At 44.7% G+C, this 22,455-nt stretch overlaps 1 protein-coding gene and 1 non-coding gene across 6 annotated transcripts in view; both read left to right on the forward strand.

The window, feature by feature from the left end:
• SLC39A9 (solute carrier family 39 member 9) overlaps positions 1-22,455 on the forward strand; it is a 46,072-nt gene that overhangs the window by 13,246 nt on the left and 10,371 nt on the right. For 3 of the 5 annotated variants that reach the window (XM_036311113.1, XM_036311115.1, XM_036311112.1), the window contains exon 3: positions 18,040-18,240. The exons of 1 other annotated variant lie outside the window; for it this stretch is intronic. In XM_036311113.1, the coding sequence (XP_036167006.1) occupies positions 18,040-18,240 (201 nt within the window). Of the gene's footprint in view, positions 1-17,799; positions 17,944-18,039; positions 18,241-22,455 lie in introns of those variants that run through there. One more of the 5 variants, XM_036311116.1, reaches the window with a different exon arrangement.
• Positions 13,353-13,556, forward strand: LOC118661584. The gene has a single exon (XR_004969375.1). It is a non-coding gene; the product is annotated as a small nucleolar RNA SNORA73 family (small nucleolar RNA).

Raw genomic sequence — 22,455 nt, forward strand, 5'->3', positions numbered from 1 at the left:
GGGTAGGACCAATTGGAGGGTTGGGGCACCGCACCCTGTCACACTCAAGGCAGGGTCGATGGGGGGGTTGCAGCGCCACCCCCAGTCACGCACAGAGCAGGGCGTATCAGGGGGTTGTGGTGCCACCCCTGTCACATACAGAGCCGTCCGATCAGGGGGTTGGGGAGCTCCCCCCTGTCATGCACAGAGCAGGGCCGATCAGGAGGTTGTGATGCCACCCTCAGTCACACTCAGGGTAGGGCCAATTGGGGGGTTGGGGCGCCGCCCCCTGTCACACTCAAGGCATGGTCGATGGGGAGGTTGGGGTGCTGCCACGTCACCCACAGAGCAGGGACGATCAGGGGGTTGGGGCACTCCCCTCTGTCACACACAGGGCAGGGCCGATGGGGAGGTTATGGCTCTACCCCGTCACACACAGAGCAGGGCCTGTGGGGGTCGGGGTTGGGGCGCCGCACCCTGTCACACACAGAGCTGCAGGGCGATCAGGCGGTTGGGGAGCTCCCCCCTATCAGGCACAGAGCAGGGCTGATCAGGGGGTTGGGGCGCCTTCCCCTGTCATGAACAGAGCAGGGCGGATAGGGAGGTTGTGACCCCGCCCCCTGTCACACGCAGAGCCGCAGGGTGATCAGGGGGTTTGGGTGCTGCCCCCTGTCACGCTGCTCCAGGGGCCAGGAGGCCTCGCGGCTCCGCTGATCCCGGTGCTGGGAGGCATATTATCCTTTTACTATATAGGATAGAGGCCTGGTGCACGGGTGGGGGCCAGCCGGTTTGCCCTGAAGAGTGTCCTGGATCAGGGTGGGGTCCCGGTTGGGTGCCTGGCCAGCCTGGATGAGGTGATGATGGCTGTTTGCATCTGGTCACACCCCCTTCAGGTTGGGGGTCCCCACTGGGGTGCCTGGCCAGTCTGGGTGAGGGGCTGAGGGCCGTTTTCAGGCTGGCGGGTGACTGAAGCTCCCAACCTCTCCTTTTTTCCTTTTTTTTTTTATTCTTGGATTTATGGGTGTCACTGGAGCTGAGAGCCGGCTTTAGCTGTGAGACCTCGCTGCTGAAAGCAGGTTTCTGGCTTTGTTTACTTTCTGTATTTGAAACTTTGTTGCGACTCCAGCTCTGAGATCCCGGCTGACTGAAAACAGGTTTCTGGGGTTTTGTTTAGCTTCTGTATTTGTAACAATGTTTCTTAGCAGCTCAGAGCCCAGCAGCGGCAGGCGGGGAACGTTGGAGTCCTCTGTCACTGAAGCAAGCAAGCCTCCTGTTCGTGTCAGTAGCCTGGCTGCCGGCCGCCATCTTGGCAGGCAGTTAATTTGCATATCGCCCTGATTAGCCAATGGGAAGGGTAGCGGACGTATGGCTAATTACCATGTGTCTCTTTTATTAGATAGGATATTTCAAGTTTTTAGTACAGTTGTAAATGATACTTTAAAATTTTTCTCTTTTCAGTATTCTAGTATTTAGAATTTGCTAACCTCACTTATTCTTTATAGAAGTTTTTTATAGATTCTTTAGGATTTGCTACATAAATAAGCATGTCATCTATACATAAAGACAATTTTGTGTTTTCCTTTCCAATATGCTTTTGTTCTTTCCTTATTGCATGGACTATACCACCCATTATGAGGTTGATTAGGAATGAAAGTGGACAGTGTCGCTTGTTCTCAGCCAGTCTTTCATCATTATCTATGATGTTAGATGTAGGTTGTTTATAGATTCCCTTTTCAGGTTAAGGAAATTTTTTCCTATTCCTACTTTGCTGAGAGTTTTTATTATCTTGTTGAGGATTGTTGTGTCTCAGTTCATGAGGAATATTGGCTTATGGTTTTCCTTACCATATCTTTGTATGGTTTTTGTTATTAGAATAACACTGGGCCCTTAAGATTGGGAAGTGTTCTCTCTTCTGCATTCTGGAAGAGACTGCATAGAGTTAAAAATATTTAGTCCTAGCCCTAGCTGGTTTGGCTCAGTGGATAGAGCATCAGCCTATGAACTGAAAAGTCCCAGGTTCAATTCCAGTCAAGGGCACATGCCCAGGTTGTGGGCTTGATCCCTAGTGGGGGACTTGCAGGAGGCAGCTGATCTATGATTCTCTCTCATCATAGATGTTTCTATCTTTTCTCTCTCTCTTCCTTCCTCTCTGAAATCAATAATATATATATATATATATATATATATATTTCTTTTCTCTCTTTTAATTTATATATATAAATTACTAAAATGTTTGCTAGAATTTACCAATGAAACCATCTGTGCCTGGAGTTTTCTATGTTGGAAGGCTTTTAGCTATAAATTCCATCTCTTTAATAGATATGAGACTACTATTCAAGTTCTCTATTCCTTCTTGAGTAGCTTTGGAAGTTTGTGTCTTTCAAGGACTTGATTCATTTCTTCTAAGGTGAAGAATTTAGGGCATAAAGTTGTTTATAGTAATCTTTTATTATCCTTTTAATATTTGTAGTAATTTCTTCTCTTTCATTCCTGATATTGATAATTTGTCTTCTCTCTTTTTATTTTATTTTTTATTTTATTTTATTTTTTTATTTTTTTTTGATGTTTTTTTTTTTTTAATATATTTTATTGATTTTTTTACAGAGAGGAAGGGAGAGAGATAGAGAGTTAGAAACATCGATGAGAGAGAAACATCGATCAGCTGCCTCCTGCACATCTCCCACTGGGGATGTGCCCGCAACCCAGGTACATGCCCCTGACCGGAATCGAACCTGGGACCCTTCAGTCCACAGACCGACGCTCTATCCACTGAGCCAAACCAGTTTCGGCTGTCTTCTCTCTCTTTAATGTGGTCATTCTGGGTAGAGGTTCATCAATTTTATTTTTTTTCAAAGAACTACATTTGACTTCATTGATTTTTTTTTTCTGTTGATTTTTCTGCTTTCCATTTTATTGATTTCTGCTCTTTATTCCTTTTGCTTGCTTTAGGCTTTATTTGCTCTTCCTTTTTAAAATTTAAATTTAATATTTTTTCCATCATTGTTTATCCCCCCCATACCCTCTTCCACTTATTTGCTTTTCTTTTTCAAGTTTTTCTAGGTAAAAGCTTATTGATTTGAGATCTTTCTTTTTTTCTAGTATAAGCAGTTATTGCTATAATTCCTTTTAAGTACTATTTTATTTGCATCCCAGGAATTTGATATATTTTTATCTTTATTCAGTTCAAAATATTTTCTAATTTCCCTTCCAAATTCTCCTTTGACCTATGTGTTATTTACAAGTGTGTTATTAAATTTCCTATTCTTTCCCCAGATTTTTTCTATTACTGATTTTTAGTTTAACTTCATTATGGTCAAAGAACATATCTAGTATGATTTGAATGCTTACAAATTTTTAAATACTTTTTTAATGGTCCTGAATATGGTTGATCTTGCTGAATGTTCCTTGTACACTTAAAAAAGAGTGTGTATTCTGTTGTTATTTGGTAGAGTGTTCTATAAATGTCATTAGATTAAGCTGTTTGATAATATTGGTCTTCTATATCCTTGCTGATTTTTTACTTGTTCTATTGATTACTGCGATAGGAGTATTGAAGCCTCCAAGTACACTTGTGGATTTGTACATTTCACTGTTCAATTATATTAGTTTTTGCTTTATGCATATTGAAGCTCTTTGGTTAGGTGTCTACACATTTAGAATTGCTGTGTCTTATTGATGAATTGACCTTTTCATCATTATGTAATGTCCCCCTTTAACTCTGGTAATATTCCTTGTTCTCAAGTCTACTTTATATAATATTAATATAGCCACTTCAGCTTTCTTTTCTTTCTTTTTTTTTTTTGGTTAATCCTCACTCAAGGATATTTTTCCATTGAATTTTAGAGAGTGGAAGGTAGGGAGAGAGACAGAGAGAGAGAGAAACATTGATATAAGAGACACACATTGATTGGTTGCCTCCCATACCCTGACCAGGGCCAGAGATCAAGCCTGCAACTGAGGCACATGCCCTTGGCCAGAATCGAACCCAGGACCCTTCAGTCCCATAGGCCGACATTCTATCCACTGAGCCAAACCAGCTAGGCTCTAACTTTCTTTTGATTAGTGTTTACATGCTATATCTTCTTTGATCCTTTCACTGTTAATCTATCTGTCATTCATTATATTTAAAGTGGGTTTCTTATAAATATATAGTTGGATCATGTTTTTTAAATTTAATTTGACAATCTCTGTCTTCTAACTGGTGTGTTTATTTATTTTTATTAAAAATTGTACTTATTGATTGATTTGAGAGAAAGGACAAGGTAGTGGGAGAGAGAGAGAGGTCGATTTGCTGTTCCACTTAGTTATTCATTCATTGGTTGATTCTTGTATGTGCCCTAGCGGGATTGAACCTGCGGGACGATGCTCTAACCAACTGTGCTACCTGACCAGGGCCTAATTTGTGTGTTTAAACTAGATGTTGGCAAACCTTTTCTGTAAAGAGTCAGATAGTGAACATTTTAGACTTTGTGAGCCATGTGCTCTCTATTGGTACTGTTCAACTCTGCCCTTGTGGTTAAGTTCACTGATTCTTTCCTCTGTCATCTCCATTCTCTATTGAACCTAACCTGTGAACTTACTGTTTCAGATTATATTTTTCAGTTCTAAAATTGCTACTTCATTCCTTTTTATAGTTTCTAATTCTCTACTGAGGACATCCTTTCATTTGAAGGGTGTTTACCTCAGAGAGCATAGGTATAGCTGCTTTAAAGTCTTTCGAGTATTCTAGTATCTGAGCTATATTGGGGTTGGGTTGGTTATCTTTTTCATTGGTAATTGGCCATATTTTCCTTTTTCTTTATATGTCAAGTGATTTTCTATTGTATCCTGGACATTTTTAATATTATAATTTGAGACTCTGGGTCCTCTCAAAATCCTCTAAAGAATGTTTTGTTTGTTTGTTTGTTTTTTGGTGTTTTTTTTTTTTGTTATTGTTCGGTTTTTGTTTTTTTCGTTTTAGCAGGCAATTAACCTGGTTTGGTCAGACTGCCAGTTCTCAGACTGCCAGTTCTCTGTTGCCTTTTTTGGGTGATGGTTCTAATTTTAATTCAGTTTTTTTTAAAATATATTTTTATTGATTTCAGAGAGGAAGGGAGAGGGAGAGAGAGATAGAAACATCAATGATGAGAGATGCAACCCAGGTGTATGCCCCGACCCAGAATGGAACCGTGACCTCCTAGTTTATAAGTCAACGCTCAACCACTGAGCCAAGCCACCAGACTTAGTTTTTAAAGCCTTTGCAATACTGCTTTGGGTCTGTCATGTCCCTACTCAGTTCAGGGGTGGGGTATGTCTTGAACTTGTATCATTTATACACGGGATTAGGGGGAACACTGCCCCCCCCCCCCCAGCTCTTTCCAGTATTTCTCTCATATTCTCTGGTTCCCAGGGGACCACCACTCAGTTCTCTGGCCAGAAAGATGTTTTTGTAGGAATTTTAGCTGCCTGTACTGTCACTGCATAGTTCATGTAACTTGGGCTGCCCTCAGGGCAAAGTGACAGGAGAAAAGAGAACAAACAGAATAACTGAATTTCCCTCATACTTTTCAGACCACTGGGGCCATTTTTTCCAGTTACTGTGCCAGAAAGATGGTGTTTTGTTTTGTTTTGTTTTTTACTGGAGTTTTAACTACTACATTATTGCCTTGCAGTTCTGCAACTGGGGCTGCCTTCAAGTCAGGGCTGGGAAAGAAAAGAGAAGAGGGGAGAGAAAAAAAGGGAAAGGGGCCTTAACCAGTTTGGCTCAGTGGATAGAGCGTCGGCCTGCGGACTGAAGGGCCCCAGGTTCGATTCTGGTCAAGGGCATGTACCTTGGTTGTGGGTACATCCCCAGTAGGAGGTGTGCAGAAGGCAGCTGATCGATGTTTCTCTCTCATCGATGTTTCTAATTCTCTATCCCTCTTCCTTCCTCTCTGTAAAAAATCAATAAAATATATTTTTTTTTAAAAGGGGGGAAAGGGGATTCCCCTCCCCAACAATACCTCTCAGCAGCCCCTTTTTCTGGTTCTTTGGCCAGAAGGACAGGGTTTCTTTTGAAGTTTTTGCTGCCCTCTCTCCTGTTGGTATTGTTTACTTTATGTAGTCTTCAGGTAGTTAGATGTTTTTTGAACAGAATATTTATTTTAATCAGTACATGACTAAGGCTCTAGTGACTTTATGTTATTGAAAGCATTACATAGGTCCTCCTTTACCCCCCATTAACCTCATTCATCCTGCTCTCATCCCCCCAGCCTTCACCCTCCCCCGCCCCCCACTCTCACCACCCCATTGTCTGTGTCCCAGATTATGCGTAAACACATACAAGTTCATTGGTTGATCTCTTTATAGTAACTTCACTACCTTTTGGCTAGCACCACAAGTCCCATCATTCTTTATAAAAAGTAAATACTAAATACAAATACTCCACTCTATGAAAATGTTTTGTGGTAGCTCAACCATGATGTTAGCTTATTTAAAGTAAGTTATCCAAATTTTCCACATCTCTCTTCATACTGATGAGTTTAGTCATAATAATTTGTTTCTACTACTTTATCTCCCCCCCACCTTTTCCCTCTCTTTCTTTATTTGTAGATCAAACCAACTTTTCTCTAAACTTCAAGAAAGAAGTTTATTTACATGTTACAACAGCCCATGGTTCAGTTCTTTTGTGGACCCTGCAATTATGATAATTAACAGATATTTTTTCAAAGCTCAGTATACCATGTTAATTAACTGAGTGCTCTGACACTTTAATAAGCACTATTAAATACTAATTAATGGCCAAAACCGGTTTGGCTCAGTGGATAGAGCGTCGGCCTGCGGACTGAAAGGTCCCAGGTTCGATTCCGGTCAAGGGCATGTGCCTGGGTTGTGGGCACATCCCCAGTAGGAGATGTGCAGGAGGCAGCTGATCGATGTCTCTCTCTTGTCAATGTTTCTGGCTCTCTATCTCTCTCCCTTCCTCTCTGTAAAAAATCAATAAAATATATTTAAAAAAAAATACTAATTAATGTAAAAAAGAACCTCACATGTTCTTCTATAATTATAGCTCTAAAATCACTGGAATGAGGTGATTATCAGCATTCATGTGAGAAAACTGTCTTTTTATAGACACAAGTTTTAAGAACATGGTTTCTTGAGTACGGCAGTGCTTGTTTACTATGCAGCTAAAATGTGAAACCATCATAATTCTTTGCAACATGTTTAGGAAAGCAAGCTATTGGGTCAAAGACCCAAATATAAATGTGATGTATCCATCTTACCTAATAATAGACAAACATGTGAATTAACCATCTCTCCGCTACACTCACCAACCAATCAGGAGAGTATGCAAATTAACTCAACAAAGATGGCGGTTAATTTGCATACGTGGGGGCTAAGCGGCAGAGCGAAGACTGGAGGTTCTGTCTGGAGCCGCAAAGACTAAAGGCTCCATCCGGAGTTGCGAAGACTGAAGGCTCTGGCCGGAGCCACAAAGACTGAAGGCTCCGTCTGGAGCTGTGAAGACTGAAGGCTTTGGCCGGAGCAAAAGCCTGGGTCCTGGGTGCCAAAGGAAAACCAGTGCTGGCAGCCAGGGGAAGGGAAGGCCTATTGCACGAATCTCTTTGTGCAACGGGCCTCTAGTCAATAGATAATCATCAAAACCTGTCATCAGGAATGGTTCAAGATAGATTTCCCATGAATTGCTCCAAGAATGCCACATACTAGATTCTTTAGAGAGGTACACTTATCATCTTATGGCTTTTCTCTGTCATTTTGTTCTACACTTAAATAAAAGGATTGCTGGGAGCCGGTCCATCCTTGCTGTTTTAAGGGACCTGGCATATATGGCATACTGTTCTTAATATGTTTGCTCACCTTCTTGGCACTATGTGTTTTAACCAAGGTCTCTGAGAAAGGGTGTTTCCCCAGGTAGGGATTTTCCCCTGAAGTTAGGGAGGGAATAAAACCTCTTAACTAAGTGCCAGGCGGGTAATTAATCACTTTAACTATGAACAATCATGCTTAAGCTACATAATCTTTACTCCCTGGAATGGAGATAAGAAACGCCCTAACCTTTGTAATAGAGATTGATAGGATTGAATCAACTGGTATAAATACAGATGTAATAAGACAGCAAGACACAGAACTTAGAATACGGAACCAAGAGAGCCAGAACTTAGAACACAGAACTTAGATTGAGAGAACATGGCAAAAGATCCTGGACTGAACCTGACTACAGAAATTGGCAAGAGAACCTGACTAGAACCTGGTGACTGAACCTGGCTGGAGAACCTGGACTGAACCTGGCTGGAGAACTTGGACAGAACCTGGCTGGAGAACCTAGCGAGGGAACTTGGCTACAGAACCTGGCTGGAGAACCTGGAGAACCTGGCTGGAGAACCTAGCAAGACAACATGGACACAGAACCTGGCTGGAGATCCTAAGCAGAACTTCGCTGGAGATCCAGACCAGAACTTGGCTGGAGATCCTGGCTAGAGATCCTGGCTAGGCTGCTGATCAACTGAACGCTATCTCCGTGTCATTCCTTCTTCGCCAACTCCGTCCACACCTTTGGGGACCCCTGGACCTGCTGGGGTTGGACCCCGGCAAAGGATTGGGTTATATTTCCAAGTATGTTTAATTAACTCTTATCCTATCAAATGTACATATATATCCTATCTAATAAAAGAGAAACATGGTAATTGGCGTACAACCGCTACCCTTCCCATTGGCTAATCAGGGCAATATGCAAATTAACTGTCAGCCAAGATGGCAGCCAGGCAGCTTGAAACTAACATGAGGCTTGCTTGCTTCAGTGACGGAGGACTCCAACGTTTCCTGCCTGCCCCTTCAGGCCTCTGAGCTGCAAGCAACTATGTAACAAACATAGAAGCTAAACAAAACCCCAGAAACCTGCCGGGCTTCAGCCAGCAGGATCGCAACATTGTAAGTAAAGGCCAGAAACCTACTTTCAGCAGCAGAGGCCTAAGAGCTGGAGCCAAGCCTCAAAGCTAAAGCTGGCCCAGAATAAAAAAAAAAAAAAGAAAAAAAGGAGCGGTTGGGAGCTTCAGTCACCCCCAGCCTGAAAACAGCCCTCAGCTCCTCACCCAGACTGGCCAGGCACCCCAGTGGGGACCCCCACCCTGAAGGGTGTGTGACCAGCTGCAAACAGCCATCATCCCCTCACTCAGGCTGGCCAGGCACCCCAGTGGGGACCCCCACCCTAATCCAGGACACTCTTCAGGGCAAACCAGCCAGCACCCACAGGTGCACCAGGCCTCTATCCTATATAGTAAAAGGGTAATATGCCTCCCAGCACCAGGATCAGCGGAGCCGCAAGGCCTCCCGGCACCGGTATCAGCGTGACAGGGGGCAGCGCCCAAACCCCCTGATCGCCCTGCAGCTCTGTGTGTGACAGGGTGCGGCGCCTCAACCCCCTGATCGGCCCTGCTCTGTGTGTGACACGGTGTGGCGCCCCAACCCCCCCACCCCCCGGGCCCTGCTCTGTGTGTGACAGGGTAGAGCCATAACCTCCCCATCGGCCCTGCCCTGAGTGTGAGAGTGGCGGCACCCCAACCCCCTGATTGGCCCTGCTCTGTGGGTGATAGAGGGCAGTGCCCCAACCCCCTGATGGGCCCTGCTCTGTGAGTGATAGGGGGAAATGCCCCAATCCCCTGATTGGCCCTGCTCTGTGCGTGACAGGGGGTGGCGCTGCAACCTCCCCATCAACCCTGCCTTGAGTGTGACAGGGGATGGTGCCCCAACCCCCCAATCGGCCCTACCCTGAGCGTGACTGAGGGTGGAATCACAACCTCCCAATTGCCCTGCTCTGTGTATGACAGGGGGCGGCGCCCCAACTCCCCAGTCGGCCCTGCTCTGAGCCTGACCAGGGGCTGCACCTAGGGATTGGGCCTGCCCTCTGCCACCCGGGAGCAGGCCTAAGCCAGCAGGTCATTATCTCCTGAGGGGTCCCAGATTGCAAGAGGGCACAGGCCGGGCTGAGGGACCCCCCTTCCCCCCAGAGTGCACAAATTTTTGTGCACCGGGCCTCTAGTACATATATATATATCCTATATAATAAAATCCTAATATGCAAATCAACTGAACAGCGGAGTGACCAGCAGAATGACCGGTGGCTGTGACGCGCATTGACCACCAGGGGGCAGATGCTCAATGCAGGAGCTGCCCCCTGGTGGTCAGTTCCCTCCCACAGGGGAGCGCTGCTCAGCCAGAAGCCAGGCTGACGGCTGGCAAGCACAGTGGTGGTGGCAGAAGCTTCTGCCTCCACTGCAGGCGGGCAGTAAGGAGTGAGGGGTCCCGGACTGTGAGAGGGATGTCTAATTGTCGGCTTTGGCCTGATCCCTAAGCCCACAGGCAGACATCCCCCAGGGGTCCCAGACTGTGAGAGGGTGCAGGCCCAGCTGAGGGACCCTCCCCCCCACCCCCCGCCTCCCCAGTGAATGAATTTCATGCACTGGGCCTCTAGAGTGTGTGTGTGTGTGTGTGTGTGTGTGTGTGTGTGTATGTATATGTATGTGTGTGTGTGTGTGTGTGTGTGTGTGTATGTATATATGTTAGAGGCCCGGTGCACAAAAATTTGTGCACTCAGGGGGGAGGGGGGGTCCCTCAGCCCGGCCTGTGCCTTCTCGCAGTCTGGGACCCCTCGGGAGATAACGACCTGCTGGCTTAGGCCTGCTCCCGGGTGGCAGAGGGCAGGCCCAATCCCTAGGTGCAGCCCCTAGTCGGGCTCAGAGCAGGGCCAACTGGGGAGTTGGGGCTCCGCCCCCTGTCATGCACAGAGCAGGGCGGATTGGGAGGTTGTGGTGCCACCCTCAGTCACGCTCAGGGTAGGGCCGATTGGGGGGTTGGGGCACCGCCCCCTGTCACACTCAAGGCAGGGTCGATGGGGAGGTTGCGGCGCCACCCCGTCACGCACAGAGCAGGGCTGATCAGGGGTTTGGGGCGCTGCCCCCTGTCACTCACAGAGCAGGACCCATCAGGGGGTTGGGGAGCTCCCCCTTGTCACACACAGAGCAGGGCCAATCAGGGGGTTGGGGCGCTGCCCCGTCACTCACAGAGCAGGGCCCATCAGGGGAGTTGGGACTCTGTACCCTGTCATGCACAGAGCAGGGTCGATCAGGGGGTTGGGGAGCTCCCCCCTGTCACGCACAGAGCAGGGCCAATCAGGGGATTGGGGCGCCACACCCTGTCACACACAGAGCTGCAGGGTGATCGGGGGTTGGGGAGCTCCCCCCTATCAGGCACAGAGCAGGGCTGATCAGGGGTTGGGGCGCCTTCCCCTGTCACGAACAGAGCAGGGCAGATAGGGAGGTTGTGGCCCCACCCCCTGTCACACACAGAGCCGCAGGGCGATCAGGGGGTTTGGGCGCTGCCCCCTGTCACGCTGATACCGGTGCCGGGAGGCCTTGCGGCTCCGCTGATCCTGGTGCTGGGAGGCATATTACCCTTTTACTATATAGGATAGAGGCCTGGTGCACGGGTGGGGGCCGGTTGGTTTGCCCTGAAGAGTGTCCCGGATCAGGGTGGGGGTCCCGCTTGGGTGTCTGGCCAGCCTGGGTAAGGGGCTGATGGCTGTTTTTAGGCTGCCCGCACCCCCTTCAGGGTGGGGGTCCCCACTGGGGTGCCTGGCCAGTCTGGGTGAGGGGCCGAGGGCTTTTTTCAGGCTGGCAGGTGACTGAAGCTCCCAACCACTCCTTTTGTTCTTTTTTTCTTTTTTATTCTGGGCCAGCTTTAGCTTTGAGGCTTGGCTCCAGCTCTTAGGCCTCGGCTGCTGAAAGCAGGTATCTAGTTTGTTTGGGTTCTATAATCGAAAGACTTTCAACTCCAGCTCTGAGATCCCGGCTGGCTGAAAGCAGGTTTCTGGGCTTTTGTTTAGCTTCTATATTTGTAACAATGTTTCAAACTGCAAGCTCAGAGACCGGCAGCGGCAGGCGGGGATCATTGGATTCCTCCGTCACTGAAGCAAGCAAGCCTCATGTTTGCTTCAACCTGCCTGGCTGCCGGCTGCCATCTTGGCTGGCAGTTAATTTGCATATCGCCCTGATTAGCCAATGGGAAGGGTAGCGGAGGTACGGCTAATTACCATGTTTCTCTTTTATTAGATAGGATATATATATATATAAAGCCAGCAACCATAACGCCATAACGACCAGAACGACCGGTCGCTATGACGCCCACTGTGGCCAGCAAACCTGCCCAATTGGCGAGTGGGGCCGGTTGCCAACCTCCCTCGGTTCCTCCCCCCATCCGGCCCCACCCCAATCGGCCTTTCCCACCCCAATCGAGGGTGGGGTGGCCGGCCAACCCTCCCCCACCCCCGCGCCCTTCCCCCGGCCAGCCCCACCCATGATCATCCCACACCCCAATAGGGGCCGGGGCAGCACAGCCAACCTCCTGCAGCCCCTCCTCCCACCTAGCCCCGCCTGCAGTGGGCCCCCACCACCCCAATCGGCCCGCAGCCCTCCCCCAGCTAGCTCTGCCCTTGATCAGGCCCCCCACACACCAATCGGGGGTGGGGCTGGCCGGCCAACCTCCCACGGCTCCTCCCCCAGCCGCTGACCCCCAATCAACCACCCCACCCCACTTGGGGGTGGGGCCAGCTGGCCCATCGCCCTTGGCCCCCTCCCCACAGCTGGCCCGGCCCTGATCAGGCCCCAATCTGATCGGGGTGAGCCGGCCAACCTCCCGCCATGTCTCCTCCCGACAGGCCTGACCCTGATCTGCCCCAATTGGGGCTGGGCCGGCCGGACCATACCCGTGCACGAATTCATGCACTGGGCCTCTAGTTCATTAATAAGAATGGAGCTCTTTAAGAGTCTTGTTATATTCTACTCTAGCAATTTTCTTTTTTACCAGTATTCAATCTTCACCTGAGGATGTGTTTTTATTGATTTGCGAGAGAGAGGAAGGGACTAGAAGAGAGAGAGGAGAGAGAGAGAGAGAGAGAGAGAGAGAGAGAGAGAGAGAGAGATATCAGTTGGTTGACTCTGGTATACACCCCGACCAAGGGTTGAACCTGCAACCTAGGAATATGCCCTAACAGGGAATCAAACCTGCAACCTTTTGGTAACACGACGATGCTCCAACTGAACCATCCTGCCAGGGATACTCCAGTGATTTTCAACCTTTTTCAACTCATGGCACATAAATTAATTACTAAAATTCTGAGGCACACCAAAAAATATATTACTTTTTTTGCCAATCTGACAAAAAAAAAAAAAGTTATAATTTTGATTCATTCACACCAGACGACTATTGTTATGTTGGCTGTTGTCATTTTTAATTTGACAATCTAAGGGGAAAGAGGTCAGGTATTGCATGTTTTAAAAATTTTGTGGTACACCAGGCGATTTTCACTGCTCTACTCTCAGGATTCTAAAACATGGATGATCCCAACGTGGATACCCCGGGAGGTCACTCTCCCTGGGCTTTGTCCAGGTGGCGTAGGGGAGCATAGGGCTCTGCCCCTTGATGTACAGTCCCTTTCCACAACATTGGAGAGAAAGCCGGGCCTAGAGTCTGCGCCTGCGTATTCCTACAACTTCTCAGAGTCCTGTGGACGATGACTGAGGAAACAAACCATGCAGGAAACATCTAGTAAAAAAAATAAAATAAAATAAAATAAAACATGGATGATCATGGGCTAATAAGGTCTATCTCCTCTACCTTTTATTTTGTCTGCTAAAATGCCTAGTGTCTGCTTTTTCCCTGCCCACTCCTCTTCCTTTCCCCCAGCATTATTTTATTGCTAAGTATTGTATGTGACCAGATATTCAGGTGAAATATTTAACATAAAATGTTTAAAAATGATTCTCCCAAGCCTTAGCTGGCTTGGCTCAGTGCGGATAGAGTGTTGGCCTGTAGACTAAAGGGTCCCAGGTTCGATTCTAGTCAAGGGCACATGCCCGGGTTGCTGGCTCGATCCCTAGTGGGGGTGAGGGGAGCGGGTGCAAGAGGCAGCCCATCGATGATTATCTCTCATCATTGATGTTTCTATCTCTCCCTCTCTCTTCCTCTCGGAAATCAATAAAAATATATTACAAAAAAAAGAAAAGATTCTCCCAAATGAATTCCATGTAATATATAACTACATTCCTGAACATTTAGTGAGCACTTAACACTTAATACATACCATATTGGAGATAGACGGTGCTCACGGTTGCAAAACAATCTGAATGTACATAATGCTAGGGAACTATACACTTAAAAATGCTAAAATGGCAAGTCCTAGCTGGTTTGGCTCAGTGGATAGAGCGTCCGCCTACGGACCAAAGGGTCCCAGATTCAATTCCCATCAAGGGCACGGACCTTCGTTGCAGGCTTCTCCCCGGCCAGGGCCCTGGTTGGGGCGCTTGCGGAGGCAATCAATCGATGTGTTTCTCTCACATCGATGTTTCTCTCTGTCTTTCCCTCTCTCTTCTCTCTAAAAGATCAATGGAAAAATATTCTTTGGTGAGGATTAACAACAAAAGAAAAGTTAAAATGGTAAATTTGGTTATGTATATTTACCACATCAAAAGAAGCTTTTAAAAAAAGCTATAAAAACAAATAAGAAAATCTTTCAGTAATTAGAAAAATGTATAGGTTTTTATTATCTTCTGATGACGTGCTTTGTGCCCCTCGAAAATGACTTTTTTTTTTTTTTTGGTTTTTATTTTTTATTTATTTATTTTTTTTAAATTAAATCTTTATTGTTCAGATTATTACATTTGTTCCTCTTTTTTCCCCCCCACAACTCCCCTCCTCCCAGTTCCTGCCCCACTCTCCGCCCTCACTCCCCACCCACTGTCCTCATCCATAGGTGCACGATTTTTGTCCAGTCTCTTCCTGCATCTCCCACACCCCTTTCCCCCCCAAGAATAGTCAGTCCATTCCCTTTCTATGTCCCGGATTCTATTATAATCACCAGTTCATTCTGTTCATCAGATTATTTATTCACTTGATTCTTCAATTCACTTGTTGATAGATGCATATTTGTTGTTCATAATTTGTATCTTTACCTTTTTCTTCCTCTTCCTCTTCTTAAAGGATACCTTTCAGCATTTCATATAATCCTGGTTTGGTGGTGATGAACTCCTTTAGCTTTTCCTTATCTGTGAAGCTCTTTATCTGACCTTCAGTTCTGAATGATAGCTTTGCTGGATAAAGTAATCTTGGTTGTAGGTTCTTGGTATTCATCACTTTGAATATTTCTTGCCACTCCCTTCTGGCCTGCAAAGTTTCTGTTGAGAAATCCGCTGACAGTCGTATGGGTATTCCCTTGTAGGTAACTGAGTTTCTTTCTCTTGCTGTTTTTAAGATTCTCTCTTTATCTTTTGCTCTTGGCATTTTAATTATGATGTGTCTTGGTGTGGTCCTCTTTGGATTCCTTTTGTTTGGGGTTCTCCGCGCTTCTTGGACCTGTAAGTCCATTTCTTTCACCAGGTGGGGGAAGTTTTCTGTCATTATTTCTTCAAATAGGTTTTCAATATCTTGCTCTCTCTCATCTTCTGGCACCCCTATAATTCTGATGTTGGTATGCTTGAAGCTGTCCCAGAGGCTCCTTACACTATCCTCGCATTTTTGGATTCTTTTTTCATTTTGCTTTTCCGGTTGGGTGTTTTTTGCTTCCTCGCATTTCGAATCTTTGACTTGATTCTTGCGCTCCTCTGGTCTGCTGTCGGGAGTCTGTATAATATTCGTTATTTCAGTCCGTGTATGCTTAATTTCTAGTTGGTTCCCCAATATAACATCGAGGGTCTCATTAGTTTTCTTGTAGATCTCATTAAGTTTATCGGTGGCTTCTAAACAGTTCTTGAGAGACCTTAAAAGTGTGGTTCTGAACTCTATATCTTCCATTGACAATTTTGTCCTGTTTCTTTGTCTCCGCATTTTGTTATGCTCCCTTGGTGCACCCCCTAGTGGTCTTTGTGTGCAGTCTTATAGTTAAACCTTGATTGTTGTAGCTAATACCAGGGAGGGTTTGACCTCCAGGCCAAGTGGCTGTGAGGATCAGCTGTGTCTGCAGTGAGAGAACTTCTGTCCTCTAGGGAGGTGCTAATCTAGCCTTTGCCTGAGGCTATCCGGCAAATGCCTGTGTGCAGGGCTTGGGCGGGGCGGGTCGCACAGGATCAACAGGGTGGGCCGGAGAGAGCAGTTATGGCGGCTCTCAGTCCTGTCCCCAGGGGCTCTGCCTCTCTGAGTCCCAGCACCCGCTGCAAACCTCGGAGAGAAAGCTGCACTCGCTCTGACCGAAGCCAGACAGTCCCGCTTCTCCCATTTGAGTCTGGGTCCCTAAAGACTCGCCTGTATCTGGAGCTCAGAGTCTGCGACTCCCTCCTGATTGAAAACGCCAACCGTGCCCTCCGCCGCCAGCCCGCTCCGCGCACTCCGCACCTCAGAATTTGACTTCAGCACTGCGCCTCCTCTGAGTGTCTGTATGCGTTTCTCTTTCCTCCTAGTTGTAGGACTTCCACTCAGCCAGCGTTCCTGTGGTTCTGGGTGATGTCCGTTCCGTTTTTTAGTTTCACTTTTGAAGTAGTTTTTCAAGTCAGCAAACTCCGGCGTTAACCTATGCCGCCATCTTGGTTCTCCGAAAATGACTTTTAAAGAATTAAAATATTACAACAGGCTGCTAGTTCAGTTTCTTTTACTAAAGGTAAAAATGCTTAATCTGATTATAAATGATAAATGTCTAGTATAGCCTCTATTCATGAAACACAACAAAGATAAGGATTCTTGCCTTGACACATTTCTGTTTCGCGTGTCATATATGTGAATATAAATTAATAGTATTACTTAGCCATGTGTTATTTACTGTAATTCCGAATCTCATGATAATTCTAGAACTAAATTTAGACTGCAGGATGTACCTCTATTTTTTTTTTTTAAAATATATTTTATTGATTTTTTGCAGAGAGGAAGGGAGAGAGATAGAGAGGTAGAAACATCGATGAGAGAGAGACATCGATCAGCTGCCTCCTGCACATCTCCTACTGGGGATGTGCCCGCAACCCAGATACATGCCCTTGACCGGAATCGAACCTGGGACCCTTCAGTCCGCAGGCCGACGCTCTATCCACTGAGCCAAACCGGTTTCGGCCCTCTAATTTTTTTAAATATGTTTTTATTGAATTTAAAGAGAAAGGGAGTGAAAAAATATCCATGTGAGAGAGAAATATCCATGTGAGAGATGCTGCCTTCTGCACACTCCCTACTGGGGATGGAGCCCCAACCCATACATGTGTCCTGCAGGAATTCAACAGGTTACCTTTTGGTGCATGGGATGACGCTCAACCAATTGAGCCACACTGTTCAGGGCAGGATGTGCCTCTTTTAAACTGCTCTTCCCCTTTTGGTTTCTAGTTAGTGATTGCCCTCTGACATTTTTTTTTTTTAAATATATTTTATTGATTTTTTACAGAGAGGAAGGGAGAGAGATAGAGAGTTAGAAACATTGATGAGAGAGAAACATCGATCAGCTGCCTCCTGCACATCCCCTACTGGGGATGTGCCCGCAACCCAGGTACATGCCCTTGACCGGAATCGAACCTGGGACCCTTCAGTCCGCAAGCCGACGCTCTATCCACTGAGCCAAACCGGTTTCGGCGCCCTCTGACATTTTTTAAAGCTAAATTTTATTTTCAATTTGCTCTTCGTTTGCAACTTTTATAATGACCAAGATATAAAACTAGATAAATTTGTAATTATTTTTTGTTACTGCTCTTCATTTGCCTGTTTTTATCAGAATAAAACTTACTGTGATTTATGAGATTGGCATGAATTTCTCAGCTTAAAAGTAAGGTTTGGAGATAATATCCCTTGGGATTATGGTTGCTTTCTTGGTTGGTGATTTGCTTCCACTTCCTAGGTTTTGAGATAAAGGGCAGGTAAAAAGTCTGCATGCCAAAAGCAGAAGACATTTGGGAATTTTTTCATCATGAACTTTAAGTTGAAGGAATTTGGCTGGATTACAATATAGGAAATGGATGATTTTGCAGTAAAGTAAGTAGAGCTTGAAATACAGAAGAATGAAAGCTTCTATGTGAAAACATTTTAAGAGGAAAACATTTTTTCTCTTTATGGTTCATTGTGCTCTAGGAAAACACCACCAAGGGAGTGAAACACAGGATGTGATTGCATCAGACAAAGCAGCAGTAATACCAGTTGCCCATGAACATGAGCACAGCCATGACCACCACACACAGCTGCATGCCTATATTGGTGTTTCCCTGGTATTGGGCTTTGTTTTCATGTTGCTGGTGGACCAGATTGGCAGCTCCCACGTGTATGCTACTGATGGTAAGTGATTCCAAGGCTTTCTGGGCAGTGCATTAAATTTGCAGTTTAGAAAAGCACAAATGCTTGAATAACTTAATGTCACTGGCCTGATTTAGTGCTAAAACTTGTCTTCAAGTTCCTGTGAACATTTTATTCCTTTGGAGAACTTAGTGAGTTGTGTGAGCATTTTATTCAGTTGGGGGAGCTAGTGAGTGGCGACATGTGACACAAGAGAGTATTTATTGAGTATTGCCCTGGTTATCTTAAAACATTCAAGTTTAGTTAAAAGTCTGGGGCAGAGTCTTTTTTTTTTTTTAAATACTGTATTTTTTTATTTGGCATATTTCACTCAACATATGTTGGTAATATTCATCCATATAGTTACATGTAACAGTGGTTCATCAATTTTCTTTTTTTAATTATTTTTTAAAATCTTTATTGTTGAAAGTATTACATATGCCCCCCCCCCCCCCATTGATCCCTTCTAGCTCCAGCCTGCTGACACTCTCCCTACCCTCACCCCCTTATCCCAGGCCTTCATCACCCTATTGTCTGTGTGCATGGGTTATGCATATGTGCATACTGGGGCAGAAGTTCTTAAATCTTTTTGTGCCATGGAGCTCTAAAAAGCCTGTGAACCTTTTTTGGGAATAATGTTTTTAATTATGTAAAGCACTAGAGGCTTGGTATGTGACATTTGTGCACTGAGGCGGGGGGCGGGGGTGTCCCCAGCCCGCCCTCTCGCAGTCCAGGACCCCTCGGGGGATGTCCGCCTGCTGGCTTAGGCAGTCAGACATCCATCTCACATTCCGGGGCTCCTTCGCTCCTGCCACCGCTGCTGCGCTCGCCAGCCCTGCTTCTGGTTGGGCGGCGCTCCCCCCATGAGAGCACACTGACCACCAGGGGGCAACTCCTGCGTTGATTGTCTGCCCCCTGGTGGTCAGTGTGCATCATAGCGACTGGTTTTTCTGCCGTTCGGTCAATTTGCATATTTGGGTTTTATTATGTAAAGCATAGTGCGTAGGGCAGTGATGGCGAACCTATGACACGTGTGTCAGAGGTGACACGCGAACTCGTTTTTTTGGTTGATTTTTCTTTGTTAAATGGCATTTAAATATATAAAATAAATGTCAAAAATATAATTCTTTGTTTCATTATGGTTGCAAATATCAAAAAATTTCTATATGTGACACGGCACCAGAGTTAAGTTAGGGTTTTTCAAAATGCTGACATGCCGAGCTCAAAAGATTCGCCATCACTGGTGTAGGGTTACAGAGAAAACCAATTATATTGAATTATGGTTACCAAAACATTAAAACAATTTTGTGATTTAGTAATATAGGTCTTCCTTATCAATGCATTAAATAATGAGATAATTCATTTAAATCAGAAGCAGGGTTAAGTTTTATTTTTTAGGATATCTGTATGACAGCTACTACTGTTGCTTAGCTTGACTAAAAACATTAAATTGTCAGATGAGCTTTACCAAGGCAATATGAGTGTTAAGTTGAACATCCAGTTATTTGGGTGTTTGTTTTTATGGTCACTAGTTTAAAAAGCCCTGATTCACAAAGATTTTCTTAGAAATATATGTAGGCACATTGGTGGCTTGCTTATCAAGGAAAGATAAGCATCTTTCAAGAACAACTAGAATTCTCTAAGACTTCTAAAATGTAACTCCAGTCATAGTCACTTTTTTGTCTTAAGGTCACCGAATTCATCTTTGGTGAAGTCAACAACATCTTTGATCGGTGATACAACCTTGAAAGCATCATAATAGAAATAAACTTGAAAGAGTTGTAATAGACATAGGGGTTTACAGATAATCTCTTTTCAAATACATTGACAGAGAATTTTGCAGATAGGAACTGCTGGAAAGCAGCATAGATATTTTGGTCCCTAGTGGGCAGCGATCCCATGACTTTTACCATTTGGCGGCTGAATGACTGTTAGGTGCAGAGATGCCTGATAGTTGCCCAGCTCTGTCACATGAGCATCTACAGACAGGAAGACGAATCATGCTTAATTTAAAGTAGTGATGAGTGAGAGCAATAATATCAAGATATCTACAACTGTAAAGTAATTTGAAATTCTGGTTCTGGCAAAATAGAAATAGTGCAAATATTATTTGTGGTTTATTGTCTACATTCATAATTAAAGGAAATGCTGATTTTTAATTAAAGGTTAGTAAAAATAAAAATGCATTTTTTTTCAAGGTAAGGTCACAGTCACCCCTGCGTTCTACCTGTGTTCTCCTCTGTGGACCCCAGGTTAAGAATCCTTGGCCTAAAAAGAATTGTAGAAAATCGGGCAAACAGATAGTTCATAAAAATGGTCCTTAAGCATATGAAGAGATATTCTTCACTTTCACTTAAAATAAGAACAATGCAAATCAAAACTCTGCTGAGATACCATTTTTCACCTGTCAGGCAAGAACTTAAAAGCTTGACAATACACTTTATTGGCAAAGCTATGGTGAAACAGAGGTTCTCATCTATTGCTGTGAGAATGCAAAATGGCACAGTCCTTGTGAGGGGGAATATGGCAATATTTAACAAAACTACATATGTAGTTACTCAAAAATCCCACTTTAGTAATTTATTCCAATAATATGGCTCCAATATGAAAATATTTATGTACAAGGTTATTCAATGCAGGACTATTTATTATTGTAAAACCACATAAATGTCTAATAATGGAGATTGGTTGAATGAAGTGTGGTGTGTACATATAATGGAGTTCTGTGTAACTATGAAAAAGAATGAGCAATCAGATCTCTGAACTGATAGGGAGAGATTTCTAGGAGATATTATTAAGTGAATAAAAAAGCAAAAATGTAAATTCCCTTCTATCATATACTATATTTTGTGTAAGAAAGAAGGGAAAACAAGAATATATGTGTTTATTTTTTTAAAAAAAGGAAACATAGGATCAGCTAGAAAACATAGTTGGTTCCCTGTAAGGAATCGAGTAGGATGGGAGGGCATGATAGGACAGAATGGTTTCAGGAAGGTGTGACACTTCCTGGGCATGCCTTTTTGACTTTTGGAAACATGTTAATATTCTCCATATTAGAAAAATAAAATGAAATCATACACACACACACACACACAGTGTCCCCCCAAAAGGTATACACACTTTGAATGATTATAATGTCAGTGTTTGTTAACATACAGTTCATTTTTAAAATTTAAAAGAATCTACAGAAATGAGAAATATTTTAGTCAATGCCTGTTTTCAGGCACTGGTCCAGGAACTGCTGATAACTCGAAGCAATGAAATTGCAAACATCAAGAATCATTTCATTTGGTATTTGCGTGCCCTCAATTCGTCAACTATTGTTGGTTTTATACCGTAAACTTTATCTTTCATTTATCCTAGTGGCACATTAGGATAAATTTTCTTTGTTCAAAGCTAAATCTGGCTTCACCCATTATTTCAAATCAGTTAAACCTGAAACGGAGTGAAAATTGAGTTATCAGCTTTAAAGTGTGTATACATTTTTGGGGAATATATATATATATATATATATATCACTAGAAGCCCATTGCACGAAGATTCACGCAATAAGCTTTCCTTCCCCTGGCTGCTGGCACCGGTTTTCCTCTGGCACCCGGGACCTAGGCCTTTGGTCCGGTCGCAGCAGAGAAGCCAAGCCTCTTCAGTCTTCATTCCATGCCTATGTATGCAAATTAACCACCATCTTTGTTGGGTTAATTTGCATAGTCACTCTGATTGGCTGGTGGGTGTAGTGGAGTGACACCAATTTGCATGTTTCTCTTTTATTAGTGTAGATGTTTATGTACATGTATGTATGTGTCTCCTAGCTCTGTCTGCAGGAGGGCCTAGAAAGAGAGATACCCCAATAGCAATGAGCATATTAAGGCTTTTCAGAGAAATGGTTAATTCCAGGACAGGGGCAAGGTAGCTACAAAATGAGCTTGGGACATCTAAGGGTCAAAAAAAGCAGGAAGAAAGAAGTTGGAAACATGTCACAGGATGTATTATGAACCAGCTTGAAGGGGCTCCCACTGGCCAAATATAAGACAATCAGAGCACCAAAATAATTAAGAATAGTAATGAAATGTAAAGCATTGAAAAAATGGGGATCAATGAGCCCATCTGAGGGGTGGAGGAGGTAGGTAAGTAGGTCAGGTAGGGGATGGGGGAGGTAGGAGAAAGGAAATAAAAGGAGAAAGGAAGATACTTACAGTGGAATGCTGAGTGCCAACTGGT

This window comes from Myotis myotis, unplaced genomic scaffold, assembly GCF_014108235.1.
Source record: "Myotis myotis isolate mMyoMyo1 unplaced genomic scaffold, mMyoMyo1.p scaffold_m19_p_1, whole genome shotgun sequence".
Lineage (NCBI taxonomy): Eukaryota > Metazoa > Chordata > Mammalia > Chiroptera > Vespertilionidae > Myotis > Myotis myotis.